This window comes from Clupea harengus, chromosome 16 (genome assembly GCF_900700415.2).
Source record: "Clupea harengus chromosome 16, Ch_v2.0.2, whole genome shotgun sequence".
NCBI lineage: Eukaryota > Metazoa > Chordata > Actinopteri > Clupeiformes > Clupeidae > Clupea > Clupea harengus.
Window position 1 is genome coordinate 12104509 of NC_045167.1, and position 14888 is coordinate 12119396.

At 39.5% G+C, this 14888-nt stretch overlaps 1 protein-coding gene across 1 annotated transcript; it reads left to right on the forward strand.

The window, feature by feature from the left end:
* Window positions 1-2693: 2693 nt before the first annotated feature.
* On the forward strand, window positions 2694-13867 carry LOC105897547 (anoctamin-6-like). The gene is made up of 20 exons (XM_031582474.2): window positions 2694-2981; window positions 3921-3985; window positions 4397-4525; window positions 5275-5340; window positions 5718-5996; window positions 6264-6377; window positions 7060-7175; window positions 7261-7395; window positions 7728-7833; window positions 8038-8098; window positions 8262-8407; window positions 8978-9055; window positions 9359-9584; window positions 10087-10256; window positions 10444-10541; window positions 11042-11172; window positions 11426-11631; window positions 11896-12107; window positions 12413-12518; window positions 12661-13867. Exons 1-20 carry the CDS (start codon window positions 2894-2896, stop codon window positions 12865-12867), a joined length of 2739 nt encoding a protein of 912 aa, XP_031438334.1. The 5' UTR covers window positions 2694-2893; the 3' UTR covers window positions 12868-13867.
* The last annotated feature ends 1021 nt before the right edge of the window (window positions 13868-14888 follow it).

Sequence of the window (14888 nt, forward strand, 5' to 3'; positions counted from 1 at the left end):
AGAACATTTAAAGCAAGTCAATGCATGCAGAGCAAGACTGACAAAGTGGAAGGAAGGCAAAGAGTAAAAGAAGAGAGAGGTGTGGAATGACTGATAGATTGAAAGAGAGAAAGAAAGAAAAAATAGATAAAGACAGAGAGAGAGAAAGACACACACACAGAGAACGAAAAAAAAAATAGAAATGGAATAGTGCGAGAGTGAGTGAGTGAATGAGTGAGAAAAAGAAAGACAAAACAGATTGAGACTTAAGATATTAAGATGGAGAGAAAAAAATAAGGAAAAGACAGAGTGATTGTGATATAGGTTTTTATATTAGGTTTTAGAAACATTCATGAACCAAATAATTATTCTTTTTACTAATCCCTTACACCCAAAGGTACAGTAAAAGGAATGCAATTTATTTGTGAGTGACTGTCCCTATGACAGACACAGCACTAAACAACACAATTCCCTAACCAAAATATATGTGCCTTGACACCTCTTTCATTGGATCTACCAGGTTCAAACAGGGTTAGGTTCATGTGAAACATTTAGCAATGCATTTTATTTAGTTGAAATCTGTTTAATTTCTCTGTCTTTCTCCTTCGCTCTCTTTCACTCACTCACTCACTCTCTCTATTCCATCTTTTTATTTTTGTCTCTATCACCCACTCACTCTCTATTTATTTATCCATCTATTCTCTCACCCTATGTCTGTCTTTATCAAACATACTCTATACTGTCTCACTACAATTACCCCCTGATATTGTGTTTTAATATATTAACGCATTGACCTATTTGCATATCTTTCCAATCTTGTGTACTTACTGTATAACAGTGCTTGAGTGTTCACCATATACTGAACAATACACAATGTTCATGATGCTTTTCAGTCACATAAAGGTGATTCGCATGAAGAATGAAATCAGCTCAACCTTATTCTGGAGGTTGGTACAACTTTAGGATGGACAATTCATTGCAGAGGAAAATAAAAGAAACACTCTCTTTCCCTCCCTCTGTCTATCTTCCTAAATTGCTTTATTTCTTTGTCTCCCTCTGTGTTTGCCTTCGTCATCTTCCCCATCTCAACTGCCCTCACACAATTGTGATTTTTCTTATCCCCCCCCCCTCTCTGCACATGCATTAAATGTCTTTTCAACTTTCTAATCTTTTACGTAATATTTTTTTTACATTTTATTTGAATCTTTAGTATTTTCTTCAGGAAATGAAGAAATCTAGTTTTCACAATATAAAGTACCACATCAGATCTAGTTATTGTTGTTGTTGTAGGCCTATATGTTAGCCTGACGTTGTCATACTCATAATTCTAGTCACTTCCCGACCTCAAATGTTGTGGGCGGGGCTAAGTTCGTGCTGGCACCCAGGCTATCTATATGTAGGCCTACTTCGTACATTGTTATACTTAGTAGGCTATATACGAATTGAGTAGACTTTTTTGCAAGCTTGGTTGGTTTTTATTCAAAGCGACTATGGCCTACATCATGTTAAATACTCTTGACCGTTGTAAAAACGAATGCATGATGTGTATTACATATGTGTATGAAAGCAGATATTACGATTGTTATTAAGCTAACACTATTATCTTAATTATATATTCTCTTCAATAATAGGCTAGCTTCGCCTAGCCTGCAGGTATGGTTGCCGTCTTTCACTGCAGTGAAAGGTGTCAGTTTATGTCATGTTGCTCCTATGATGTCAATAGGACAATTAAAACATATTTGGACAGTCTGTTTTTGCAGATAACCGCTTTCCTCACGCTTGAAATACACTGCACGCCGAAACTCTAAATTACTCGCGTTTGCACACGTCTCACACAGGCAGTGTGTATGCTCGCTTAGAAGTTAGAAGTTAACCTCTTGAAATGGGCGCAGAAATGAAAATCAACAGGTAACGCAGCCGTAACACACATCTGCTCACTCAACGCAGTCATTGTGCCCGACAGTAAATGTTTTAATAGTCATATTGACATCTTATCAGCAACATTACATACACTGACAGCATTTTCTTCAGTTTTGATGTGTGGGCTATATGTCACAGACATGACAGAAATATAAATATTATATTTTTTAACCATTTTAGCAATTGCATGTTATGAAAGGGGAAAGTGGAGGCTACATGTGTATCGAAACCCAATGTAGGCTAGAATTAGTAGTTTCCCTTTGGGCGCTCTTTCTCCCCTTCTCTCTCTCCATCGCTCTGAACGAGGGCAATACAAGTCACGTGATTGATTTCTTGTGTACAACTAGTCTCGTCATTTTCTGGTCTACACTTTCCGGACCACTCATCAAGGAAGGATGATACCAAACTGGTTGTGTATTGACGGCCAGTATAGGCAAGCTCAAATCACACACGCACCCGAGACGCAACGCAGCCCCCGGGCACACGCAACACGTCAGTGTGCATAAAGTCAAGGTGCATCGTCTCAAAAACTTGCAAGCAAAATCAGTCCTAGTAGATGGCACTCGATTCTCCGAAAGATAACCCCCCATTAATTTGTCGTCAAAGAATTGCTGATCTTTAAAGAGTACACGTCCATGTTTTTTTTGCCAGACATAGGCCTACATAAGCTCTCCAGAGGGTAATCGAAAGAACGAGAAGTTGACTAATGTAGCCTACGAAGTGACGGGCATACTCATATGGTTGAGGGGGCGTTCACTTCATGGAAGTTCAGTGGTGAAAAAATCTTTCTGCCACGCCTAGCGTTTCCTTTCACATGTCTTGGCTTGAACTGACATGCCGATGATGCCATTTTCAGACAAAATAGTGTCCCAGCAGGCCCATTTGCAAGAATGAGTGTATTTACATAACTTTAACATTTTGCGACAGGTAGACTAGATACCACTTCGGGTTTAGGCGATTCACTCCTGTTTTTTTACGCTTTACAGAAACGAAAATGAGTGAGGAAGGGGATAACATTTCTGAGATGGACTCGGATAGAGATCTTGAGGAAGGGACGGAGATGGGCTTGTTAGATGATGTTGGTGAGTTAAGGCTACGAGTAGCCTTATCCTGGATATTTGTTCAGTTCAAATTGCTTTGATTATATCTGGGTAGGCTAAGAATGCCTTACCATATTTTGCAATCCTCAAACTGTCTTTGTAGCCTACATCCCATGGTAGCCTACAGGAGAGATCATGGTCCAGTTTACTAACTATGTGCATGACACCCAGCTTGGGCTAAACTTCATGAAGTTCGAGCCTTTACTTTGTCAACATTTAGAATAACTTATATTGCTCAACCGGACCTATTGTTGGAAAGACTACAGTAGACACGAACGTTACATTCGTTTGTTAGCATTAGGAATATGTTCACTCGCGTATAGCCTATTCAAACATTTATGTGCTGATTCAGTGGGCTGCACTTCATTCGTCAAGTCCTATTAAGGGGGTGATCTATATCGTATGAATTATGCATATTGCTGACCTTAACCAGTGTAGACGATGACTTGTTAGTTTGCATTAGAAGTTGCCTGCATTAGAGGAATTTTTCTCAGAGTAGTTAAACCAGTCCAGGTCAAAACATTACTGGTATTGCAGTGCATCCAGTGCTGGAATGCTTTGGCTTTAAACACGCAGTGCCATTGAAGTGGAATTTATAGACCTTCCCAGGCGTTGCTATGAGATAGTTTTCCAAACAAAACAGAAACATCTGATTCGAGTTAGGTTGACCATAAGGCCATCCTCTTTGGGCTGTTTGGTTTGTTTGTTCATCAGAAACAATATGCTTTCTGTAATAGACATTATAGTACATAATCCTGTTACAGCATTTGAAAAGGTTATAGTATAACAGATGGTTTAATTCTAGGCACCTTGATTGTGCTTTAATGATCCACCATTCAAATGTGAGATTTTTATAACAATGGCTATGTTTAAAATAATCAGAAAAGAGGATAACTGTTGTAAATCCCTGTGCATTTGCAGTTTATTCAGAGAACTATCTGCCATCATACAGATCTGCCGGAGGAATAGTGCCTAAAGTGGAACAGGTCAGTCCCAGCTCCTCACAACAACACTGAAGGTTTTCCAAAATCTTGGACATGAGTTGAATAATGTCCCTTTAAAAGTGAAGAAAAGGGCAAGTTAACTCTCAACCTATAAGTATATTGTAGCACGTCCATGCATTGAATTGCCCATGTAAGCCCATTTAAAACCTCTGCAAAGCTTGTATTCATTGAAAGAACTTGGGTGGGTCAGTATTTCCCAGAGTGAACTCATCGCTCGGTTTTCCGTATCAGCCAGGGATTCCAGTTGGGTAGTTATGTGGAACTGGGAGGAAACCCATTTGTAGCACCAGACATTCTGCTCTGTCCTGAAAGAATATGTATGACACGATGGACGAGGACGTATTCGAGTTTGAAGATGCTGAACTTCCTGACATTTCTGTGTTTTGTCCCCAGGCGGAATTCGACCAAAATCCTGACTCCCTTTTTTTTAATGATGGCAAGCGGCGCATTGACTTTGTGTTGGTGTACGAGGATGAGAGCAAGAAGGATTTGGATAAAAAGAACACCTTCCAGCGGCGAAAAGTAAGTGTTTGTGGCCACAGTGCATTAAAAGTGAGGGTTTAATGTTCATCTGAGAAACAGATTGTACAAAAAAAAAATCAATACACGTGGGTTGCTTGAAGAGAACATTGGAAGAGCTTGTTTATTTGCGAATTGTATCGCTGAGGGTGTAATACATGAGGACTAGGAACTTCATTGCAGATATGTTAAGACATTGTTCTGTCTTGCTGTGCAGAGGTACTTGATTGGTTCAATAAAGACTATCCCTCTTAAAAATAACTATTTTGAGAAAATGACTTTGATATTTACTTGGAAACATACTATTCAAAGATGATGTGACTTGTATCTCCTGTCATTATCCTGGATGTGAGTTAAGTTTATGTTTTTATTTCTAATTAAGTTCAGATTGGATGTGTAAATGTTACACATGTTATGAAATAAGCAGACATGTAGGAGGCTAAAGAAATCCCCTCCATGTTGAAACCACCCTTTTCAGATCTTTCACAACAGATGTTTTGGGATGCAGCCAGACAGCTGAAAGATTTTAATTACAAAATCACAATGTGCTCTGGCTACATTAACGGCTGTTTAAGCAAGCAGTGATCAATTCCACATACACTTACTTCTCTATTATAGTTTATATGTACCAACAGGAAGTGGCTGGCCAGTTTGTGTGCAAGTCGTTCATCTTCACCTTATCATTCTACTGCATGTGTGTGTGTGTGTGTGTGTGTGTGTGTGTGTGTGTTATCCCTGATTACTCTCTACAGCGTAGGAGAGAGCATTTTGAAGCCAGTCTGATGAACATGGGCATGGAGCTGGAAGCAACTAGATCTGTGAGTGAATCTGACAGGCGGTTGTGGGGCAAAGCCATAGGCGTGACTGTTAACTTGTGGTATAAATGTGGTGTCCCATAGTCAAAACCCATCTGATTTTCAAGCCTACACATTTTAAGAACAGCAACAAAAAGGCACATGGCTAGAAGAATCATGATTTGTATTACATTCTCACTTTTTTTTTTTTTTCAAAACAATGACAGAGTTTTTCATGTTGAAAACGCCAGGCCTGATGACTACTTAGATTTCAATAGAAGTTAAATAAACACAGTTCTCTAGATCATGTGAATAGCAAAAAGATATGATTTGGAAGACATTTTAATTTGAACCCGATTGCAGACAGTTTTTTAACAGTTTCTACTGCATGCTCCTTTCAGGTTGTGGATGAGAAAATCCTCTTTGTGAAGGTCCACATGCCCTGGGAGGTGCTATGTACATATGCTGAAGTCCTCCACATCAAACTGCCTATCCAGGCCAATGACCTGGCCTCTAAGTCCTCACCATTCAGCTGCTTCACAAAGTACTTCTACCCCAGTGAGGACGTCATCGCCACGGAGACAGAGTTCTTCACTGCTCCCTTTGAGAAGAACAGGCTGGAGTACTTCATCATTAAAGACCAGGATGAATTCTTCACACCTGCAATGAGAAGCAGAATGGTTGGTGCACCACCATCACGCTAATTATATGTTGCTTGACATTTGTGGAATGTCTCTATATCTTGCAAAAACATTACATGACACATACTTTCTAATACAGTCTACTTCTTAAGACTTAAGACACTGGCACTGTTGGACTGCAGTGTTGGTTGGTGGGAGATTGTGTCTTTAGCAAGAGATCACAAAAACAGAGAACTCCTTGAATATAAAACGTGTGTTGCACAACTGAATGTTTGTCAGTGATGTTACCCTTGCTTTTATTGTTAGGCGTACTACATTCTCTGTCGAGCCCCATATGAAGAACGGGGAGCTGTGAAAAAGTTTGGCATCCACAAGCTGCTGGATGGAGGCGTGTACAAGGCTGCCTACCCCCTCCATGATGTAAGAGCAGTGGGGGAGGGTGGGTCATTGCTGAAGTCCTGTGGTTTTACAATAACTGAGGCTGGTACTAGTATTGCAATGTAATGACCCACGCCAAACTGATTTCGTCATGTTTTGTGTCCTCTTCTGGTCTGGCATAATGATGATAAATTGCTTGAATGAAATATTGGCATTTTATTGTCATGTTGAGTTCATCTTGAGGAGTGAACAAAAACTAAAAAAAAATTTCCCCCCCACAACAACCTTTAACTCATGTTAATCAGCTGTCTGTTATTCTCAGTATTTGATACAATACAAAGTCTTTTCGTCTGCTAGAGTCTGGGTCATGATTCTTTAGTCAGCTTTCCTGTTCGTGCATTCACATGAAGTTCCTGTGTTGAAAACGCCCATTCTAGTTCCATCGTAGGAACCAGGCCTATCCTGCTCTCTTTCTCTCTATTAGCAAAAATGGCTACCAAGAGACTTAGCCGTGATAATGAAAATCTTCTGTTTCCTGCCCCACCTGGTGTTCTGTGGGCTGTAGAGTCTTGGGACAGGAAATGACCGAAGATGGTTCCAGCTTTCATCGAAACCACATGTTACCAAAAGATATTCTCCCAGCAACACTGGTTTGCTGCTGTGTGAGAGTGATAAGCCTCTTCAGGTTTTGCACAGAAATGACTGTGCCCCTGTCAATTCACAGGGCCGATTCAATATCAAATCCCAAGACGAAGGATGTCCCAATGAAAGGTATCTGCTGTACACCGAGTGGGCCAATCCAAAAAGCTTCTACAAGATGCAGCCTCTGGACCTCATCAGGTGTGTGTCTTTGTGTTTGTGATCAATACATGCACCGATGTTATTATGGGGAAATTTTTTTTAATAAAATGTTTTGTCTCTTTAGGAAATATTATGGAGAGAAAATTGGAATTTATTTTGCCTGGCTGGGATTCTACACACTTATGCTGACACTAGCTGCCATTGTGGGCCTCTGCTGTTTCATCTTTGGCTATAGAACACGGGAAACCAGCACATGGAGGTAAAATAGGGATCTGTAACATCTGTAGTATTTATTTCACATACAATGCTGAAGGTTATCGTTTACCTTACAGAAAAGAACATCATCTCCCATTATTTTGACTTCCTTACACACAGAAATTAGAGATTAGATGGTTAATCTATCCTAAAATTCAAACAAAGTTATACATACTGTACTTTAAAGTGATTTATAGAACTCCCTTTCAGTTTAAAGTATACAATATCAGTGCAATATCAGCCTGCTTTACTACCTGCACTTCAGAGCAACATACTGATGCCTGTTGGTTGTACTGTATGTAAATTGATTGGTCATTAAACTCCTCAATTGGACAGCAAAGAGGTGTGTGACCCTGAGATTGGTGGAAAGATCATCATGTGCCCTCGATGTGACAGATTCTGCTCTTACTGGCGGCTCAACAGCACCTGCGAGACTTCTAAAGTGAGTAACACACTGCAGAACACGAGTGCAATACAAGTGAACCTTTAGGTCATGATGTTCTGCATTGCTTTCAGCCCTTAAGTATCTGTACTGCCAAAGTAAAAGGAGTCTACTTGGCTTTCACAAAGCATACAAAACATACCTCTTTATATCTGCATGGCTTGTTCCAAGGGTTACGCTTACGTTTTTTTTTTTACTTTTTAGGATCTTTGCATATTTGACAACTATGGAACGTTGGTGTTTGCTGTATTTATGGCAATTTGGGGTGAGTTATATAATATCATTTGTGAAGAGGTATGACAATTTATCATTGACCTTTCAATTTGCCATGCACAGTTGGGAGGTATGATGTTTTTCCTAGTACAGCAAACTGGCACTACTGTTAGCGCCTGTGAACACATTCTAGTTTAACGTCTGGTTTTCTTCAGTGACACTGTTTCTAGAGCTCTGGAAACGCTATCAGGCTAGGCTGGAGTACGAATGGGACACAGTGGAGTTCCTAGAGCAGGAGGAGCAGCCAAGGCCGGAGTATGAGGCCAAGTGCCTTTACCAGAGGACCAATCCGGTCACCGGGGTATGTATGAGAGGAAATTCAGCATAGACACTTTGAAAGCCTGCTGTGCTATTATTATTTCGACTTGTTGACAGCCAGTAAAATCTTTTTGGAGAAGCAAATTAGCCACTACAGAGAAACGTACAAGTCTGGATTCTTCTTAATACATCAGGAACACCTCACAAATCTGTTTTGCATAATGTTACGACAGGAAATGGGTTTTAAACTGTTAACAGGTGTCAGGAATATTATTTTTCCCAGGGTGTGTAACTCATTCATTAGGTTACAATAAAACGTCAGTCCAAATACAGGCTGGTAAACCAACAATACAGGCCAGGCCAGCGTTGGTGCTGCCTCAAGAAGGACAACCCCACTGAGTAATGCATTGTTGGTCTGCTATGGCATACCAGCAGTTTTCTATAGCATAGCTGGTAGAGGCCTCTAGATGACTTCTAGACTCCAACTACTCTGAAATATTTGCTTGGATCTGTACAAGCGTCCCAATGTGCTAGTTTGAAAAATTGTGCAATTCTTGAAAGTTGATTCATTGACTTGTTTGATGACGAATCATTGACTTGTTTCACTAAACAGGCAGAAGAGAAGGTGCCTTACACTGCCTGTGGGAAGTGTGTGAGAGTGTCTTGCGGAATTGGGACTGTTCTTTTCTGGGTAGTTATTCACATCAGTTATAACCCTGTTGCCATTCTGTACAAGTGCAGATTAGCTCTATCTTTGCTTACTTCACATAGTATATCACGTCCTATCACATCCACAAACTGTACAATTATCATACTGCAATTCACACCTGAGTCTGTAGATACAGAACTTTATTTGGTAATAATTTACAATTAAGTGGCATATTATCAGTGAATTACAATTAATCAAGAAGAATAGATACTATGAAATGTTTATCACAGTCCCTCTTATAATTTAAGTCCCTCTTTTTTATTTATTTATTACCTGCGATGACAGATTTTTCTCATCGTCGCGTCAGTGGTGGGTGTGATTATCTACCGACTCGCCGTCTTCTTCACCTTCTCTATAAGGCTGCGTGAAGACATCAAAGGACTGGAGCCTTTCAAAGAGTATGTGACGCCACAGATGGCAACCACTGTCACTGCATCTATCATCAGCGTTGTCATCATCATGATCCTCAACAACCTCTATGAGAAGGTTGCCATCTGGATAACCGACTTTGGTGGGTGTAAAAAGTTTGTTTGCTATGGTCTCAGATTAGTGATCAGAGTCAGAGCCAATGCATCATATCAAACTGAGGCAGGTGAATCAAATGTACATACAGGTGTGGGGTTAGGGGGTCTTATGTTTCTATATCAGGGAATTAGTGCTCGAAACCTTCCCACAACAGCAGTGTATCACTTGTCACAGCACAATCTGATGCTGTCTTTTACAGAAGAGGAAATGTGCATGGCATCTACTTTTTAGTGTGCACATCTGCTTTTTCAGACTTCCTCCTTACTCTCCTGTGACCTAAAAAAGTCTAAACCACAAAGACAACACACAAATGCAGTTTTGTAGTTTGCAGTTATTTCAGTTATTACACTTCTTATTTCAGAAGGTAATTTTACCTGGCATCATTGGGTTTCCTACCGTTCCCCCTAATGTGATATAATGAAGATATCAGTAATAATACCTTTATGCAGCGTGACTTTGACACAATATTCCATTCTTGTGCAACCCAGAGCTCCCAAGGACAAGGACAGACTATGAGAACAGTCTGACGCTTAAGATGTTCCTCTTCCAGTTCGTGAACTACTACTCTTCATGTTTCTACGTGGCCTTTTTCAAGGGCAAAGTGGTGGGCTACCCAGGACAGCCTGTGTACTGGATGGGGTTGTATCGAAATGAGGAGGTGAGACATTAAATAAATAACTCAAGATACAACTGTAGACAGAACATAAAGTTCCCATATGCCTATTATATGACAATATGTCATTATCCTGCAGATTCTTTGACATAAAAGATTCTGACAGAATGTAGTCATTCAGCCTCTGATGGCTGGTTAATCAATTAATGTTGCCTATTTTTTTCCTTGCTAGTGTGATCCTGGAGGATGTCTTATTGAACTGACCACTCAGCTCAGTGTCATTATGGGAGGCAAGGCCATCTGGAATAACATACAGGAAGTTCTGCTTCCGTCAGTGTTTGTTGTTCACTCCCCGCAAATTGCCTCACACTCACCACATCTTCCCACACAGTTATCAGCTGTCACAAGCGTACCCACATCGGCCGTCTGTGCTTTCAGAGTCTAGCCCGCTGTAGCCTCTTTTATGTTTGAGGAACATAAATGAACATCCAGACATGTACAGCTTTAACCTTGCCTTTACTGTCTGAAAGTAACATCTATTAGCCAACATACTTGCAAACTTACAAACACCAACAGACTTGCACTTTAGCAATTGTTTTGGAATAGGTAACTCCACATCACATGACCATGTATCATTAAAATGAATTTGAGGATGGTATGAAATATGCTACCTACAAAAACATACCATTACAAGATTGCAAAAACCTACAGGATATGGCTTTAAGCAAGTATATACTAGTTTATCTCAGGCTATATATGCCTTTTCACAATAAAATGACTTGAACAGAAATGGATTGTCTTGTGGCTCAACATGTCTCGTCTTTCCTCAGGTGGGTAAAAAATCTGATTTTCCGTCACTGCAATAAAGTGAAGTCTGAGAAAATAATTCCACGTTGGGAGCAGGACTACCAGCTGCAGCCGCTGGGAAAGTTGGGCCTGTTCTATGAGTACCTGGAAATGGGTGAGACATTAAGTACACAGACTAAATGAAGGCAAATAAAAAAATCCAGAGAGCCGAGAAGTATAATCTCTATTGATTTATGCGATAAGAGTTTTGAAATTCACCTTGACGATTCACCAATGCAAAAAGGCACTTGTTTCACAGCGAAAATCCAGAAATGCTATTACCAAAAGCACCACTAACAGTGAATTTGATTTCGATACTCAAACTGTATGATATTTGCTAATCGAATTACCCTTTTGTTTCTGCCCAGTAATCCAGTTTGGCTTTGTCACACTCTTCGTGGCCTCTTTCCCTCTGGCTCCTCTTCTGGCCCTGGTGAATAACCTGCTTGAGATCCGTGTGGATGCGTGGAAGCTGACTACACAATTCCGCCGGATTGTGCCGGAAAAGGCCCAAGATATTGGAGCGTGGCAACCAATTCTTCAGGGTGTTGCCATCTTGGCTGTAGCGACCAATGTGAGCTATTTGACAGTATGCCGAACTGCATCAGTGCAGCATACACCATAAATATTTAGCTTAGCATTCAGATACAGCAATAATGGCAAAAAGATCAGACTAAAAATCTAAACAAGCACAGTCGAGTCTAGCTTTTAATGTGTAAGTAGCTTGAACTAACCACTGTATAAGATAAGCCACAGATGTAAACTGTTGTTTAATTCATAGAGATTTGGAATCTGCCTGGTGTATTTCTGAAATGTACACTTTATGTTTCTGTTGTAGGCAGCCATAATTGCCTTCACATCAGACATGATTCCACGTCTGGTGTATTACTGGTCCTTTTCTGTGTCACCATATACGGAGAATACCAGCCACACCATGACAGGCTACATCAACAACACACTCTCCATTTTTAACATCAGTGATTTCACAATCGACAGTATGCCTCTTGACGAAGTCATTCCTTATTGGTTTAACAACAGCACCACCTGCAGGTACTAAACAATAACGCAGCATAAATAGTATAAAAATGTTGGCAAATAGACCAGTTTTACTTTACCTACCTTTTTTTCTTCACTGATTATCAGTAATCATTTTTTTCTAAAAAAGGTTGTGATTAAGATTTTAATAAAAAAATGTGGGCAACAAAGACTGTGTGTGAGCAAGCATGTGCTCTTCAGACAGAGATTTCACTTTACAAAAGAGCATTCCCAAAAAAGTCTTTTACCTCAATATTAGGTGTATGCCTAAACCTTATATAATTTGTTTAACTTTGATACCTCCCCGTTTTTCATTTTAGGTATCGAGACTTCAGATTCCCTCCAAGTCACCCCAGACAGTATGACCACAACATCTACTATTGGCATGTCATAGCTGCCAAACTAGCCTTCATCATTGTTGTTGAGGTTAGAGTCCTTGCCTTTTATCTTTTGTTTATCACTGAAATGAACTACATGTCTGTTTAAACCACCGTGGATGTATTTAATGCGTGTTCGTTTCCTGAACATTTCTGTAATGTTTGCTTTAAATCTTCTTTTTTTTCCCCAGCACATTGTGTACTTCACCAAGTTTGTGCTGTCCTATGCCATCCCTGATGTGCCCGACAAGGTGAAGGAACAAATCAAACGTGAGAAATACCTCACTCAGGTTCTCCTCCATGAGGCCAACCTCAAGAAGGTCGCCAAACAAGTGAAGCCCTTCGCTGATATGATCAAATGTGATTTGGAGGGAGAGAACCTAGACCAGCACTTATGAGCCTTCCTCGGGTCAAGTGCTATTTCAAAAAACAAATGGAAGTTCTGTCCATTTGAGCAAATGCTTCCGTGCGTTAATTGGATTCCTTCCTGTGGAAAATGTGGTATCACCCAATAAGAACTTTATGTATTAGATTATTTTATCTGTGGTACTATTGGTTGGTTAAAATTGGGTAGCAATTACTCAGGTTATCCCGAAATGCACATGCTATGAACAATTTCTTGGAAAACAGGAAACTAATCACTGAGAACTGCACCACAAAATATTATGAATATGTTTTTAAAACACTGTGGTATTTAGGTCATTGCAATGGATAAATAGGAGTAAACAGGAGGTACGTACATGTGTTGCTGTTATCAAATATGATAATATCGATTTACTGTGTAGAGGAAATGTTCTTTTGCCCGCCACATCGTTTCCAATAACAGTTTGTTACATATGCTTTGGAATCTTAATCCTGTGCACTCCACTTGACAGCTATATTATGGAAAACTGGCATTAGGGTAAGAATTCTGAACAATATGACATTGAAGCTGTTAGCTGAAAATTTATTCTGTATTTTAAACAGGATGAAATACAATGAGTGCTGAGGTGTTTCTACATAGAGTCATAAGTAACTCACCTATAAAAGCTTTAATGTGTCTATATGAGTCAAGTAAACTATCGAGTGCAAGAATAAAATTAGCTGATTGTATTTGTATTATTGCCTAAATAGTTGAGTGTTGCTGTTGACTGTTTTAAAATCTTATTTAGTTGTTTTTATTATCACATATGATTGACTGTATTATGTCACCTGCAAAACATAGATTTTTTTACCGACATTCATGTAAATGGCTGTGAACAACTAACAATGAAAAACATACTTTTATAACTTGTATAATGCCATGTGCCTTAATTTCCTGTGTGTTCACTCTATCTACCTGTATGTCATATAGACTACAATTCTTGAGATTGTATGTTGTGTATTTCACAATTGAAAATAAATCATGTGATATATTAAGTGGTATGCAGTTTTTTTTTGTTAACTTAACGAACCTGTCTGGCACTCTAGAAAGGAGAGGCTTTCTGTAATACCACATAGACAACACCATACACCTTTCCATACAAATATATGAATGTACATGTATGTAGGTAGGCTATTTGTGTGTGTGTGTGTGTCTATGTATTTGGCAAAATATTTCGGAATGTAAAAGGTAAAAAGTAACCAACACGTTTAAAAAAGTTGACGAGTCTAGAAATAGCCAGGCAAGAAGCAGTCTTTTCATCAGATTCAGCAGTCGTTTCCTACCACATAGACATATAAGCACATACCGGTATATGTCTATGGTTAAGCATTCAGGCAAAATATTGGATAGCTAAAATACGTCATAGCCGCCTTCACGACAGAAGGCTGTTCTTTTCACGTGCTAGTGCTGGCGTGTCAACAGTGATCCACCTACCAGGGTCACAGGGAGTGTCGGCAGAGATAACGTGTTGACCAGATAATTCGTATTGAAACCCGGAAGTGGGTGATTTACTCCATTTGATTGGCTAATAACAGGACCTTTAATTTTTCATTGAGAAATTATGTTGATCGCCTGACATTCAAACGATCGGTTTTCTTTAAATTATTATTATTTTTGTGAAGTTATACGGCTCAATACTCAATTGACTTGTTAACCGAACTTTTACGAAGTCATACAACTAAACACACAAGTGACTTGTTAACCGAACTTTTACAAAGCTATATGACCAAACACAAAGCTAGCACTGTTAATTCCGGTATAGCTAGCTAGGTCAATTAGCTCGCCTAAGATACTGTAATTTAAGCTAACCAATTACCTCATTTCCCCCAAAACCCATCGATTGTGTGTGTTTGTGATGTGTAACATATATCCTTTATCAGTCATTCAAGTTATTTACGTTTATTTACCGCTAGCGATTGCACCGACACAAGTGTAATTCAATTGCTAGCTAGCTAGCTAGGTAAATTAGCTCGCGTAAGATACTGTAATTTTTAGCTTACCTATTACCTAATTATC

Coding starts and splice junctions, on each gene's coding strand:
- LOC105897547 (XM_031582474.2), top strand. CDS start 2,894: ATGAGTGAGGAAGGGGATAACATTTCTGAGATGGACTCGGATAGAGAT. Junction 8,099..8,261: donor TGTATTTATGGCAATTTGGG/GTGAGTTATATA, acceptor GGTTTTCTTCAG/TGACACTGTTTCTAGAGCTC. Junction 9,056..9,358: donor TTGGGACTGTTCTTTTCTGG/GTAGTTATTCAC, acceptor CTGCGATGACAG/ATTTTTCTCATCGTCGCGTC.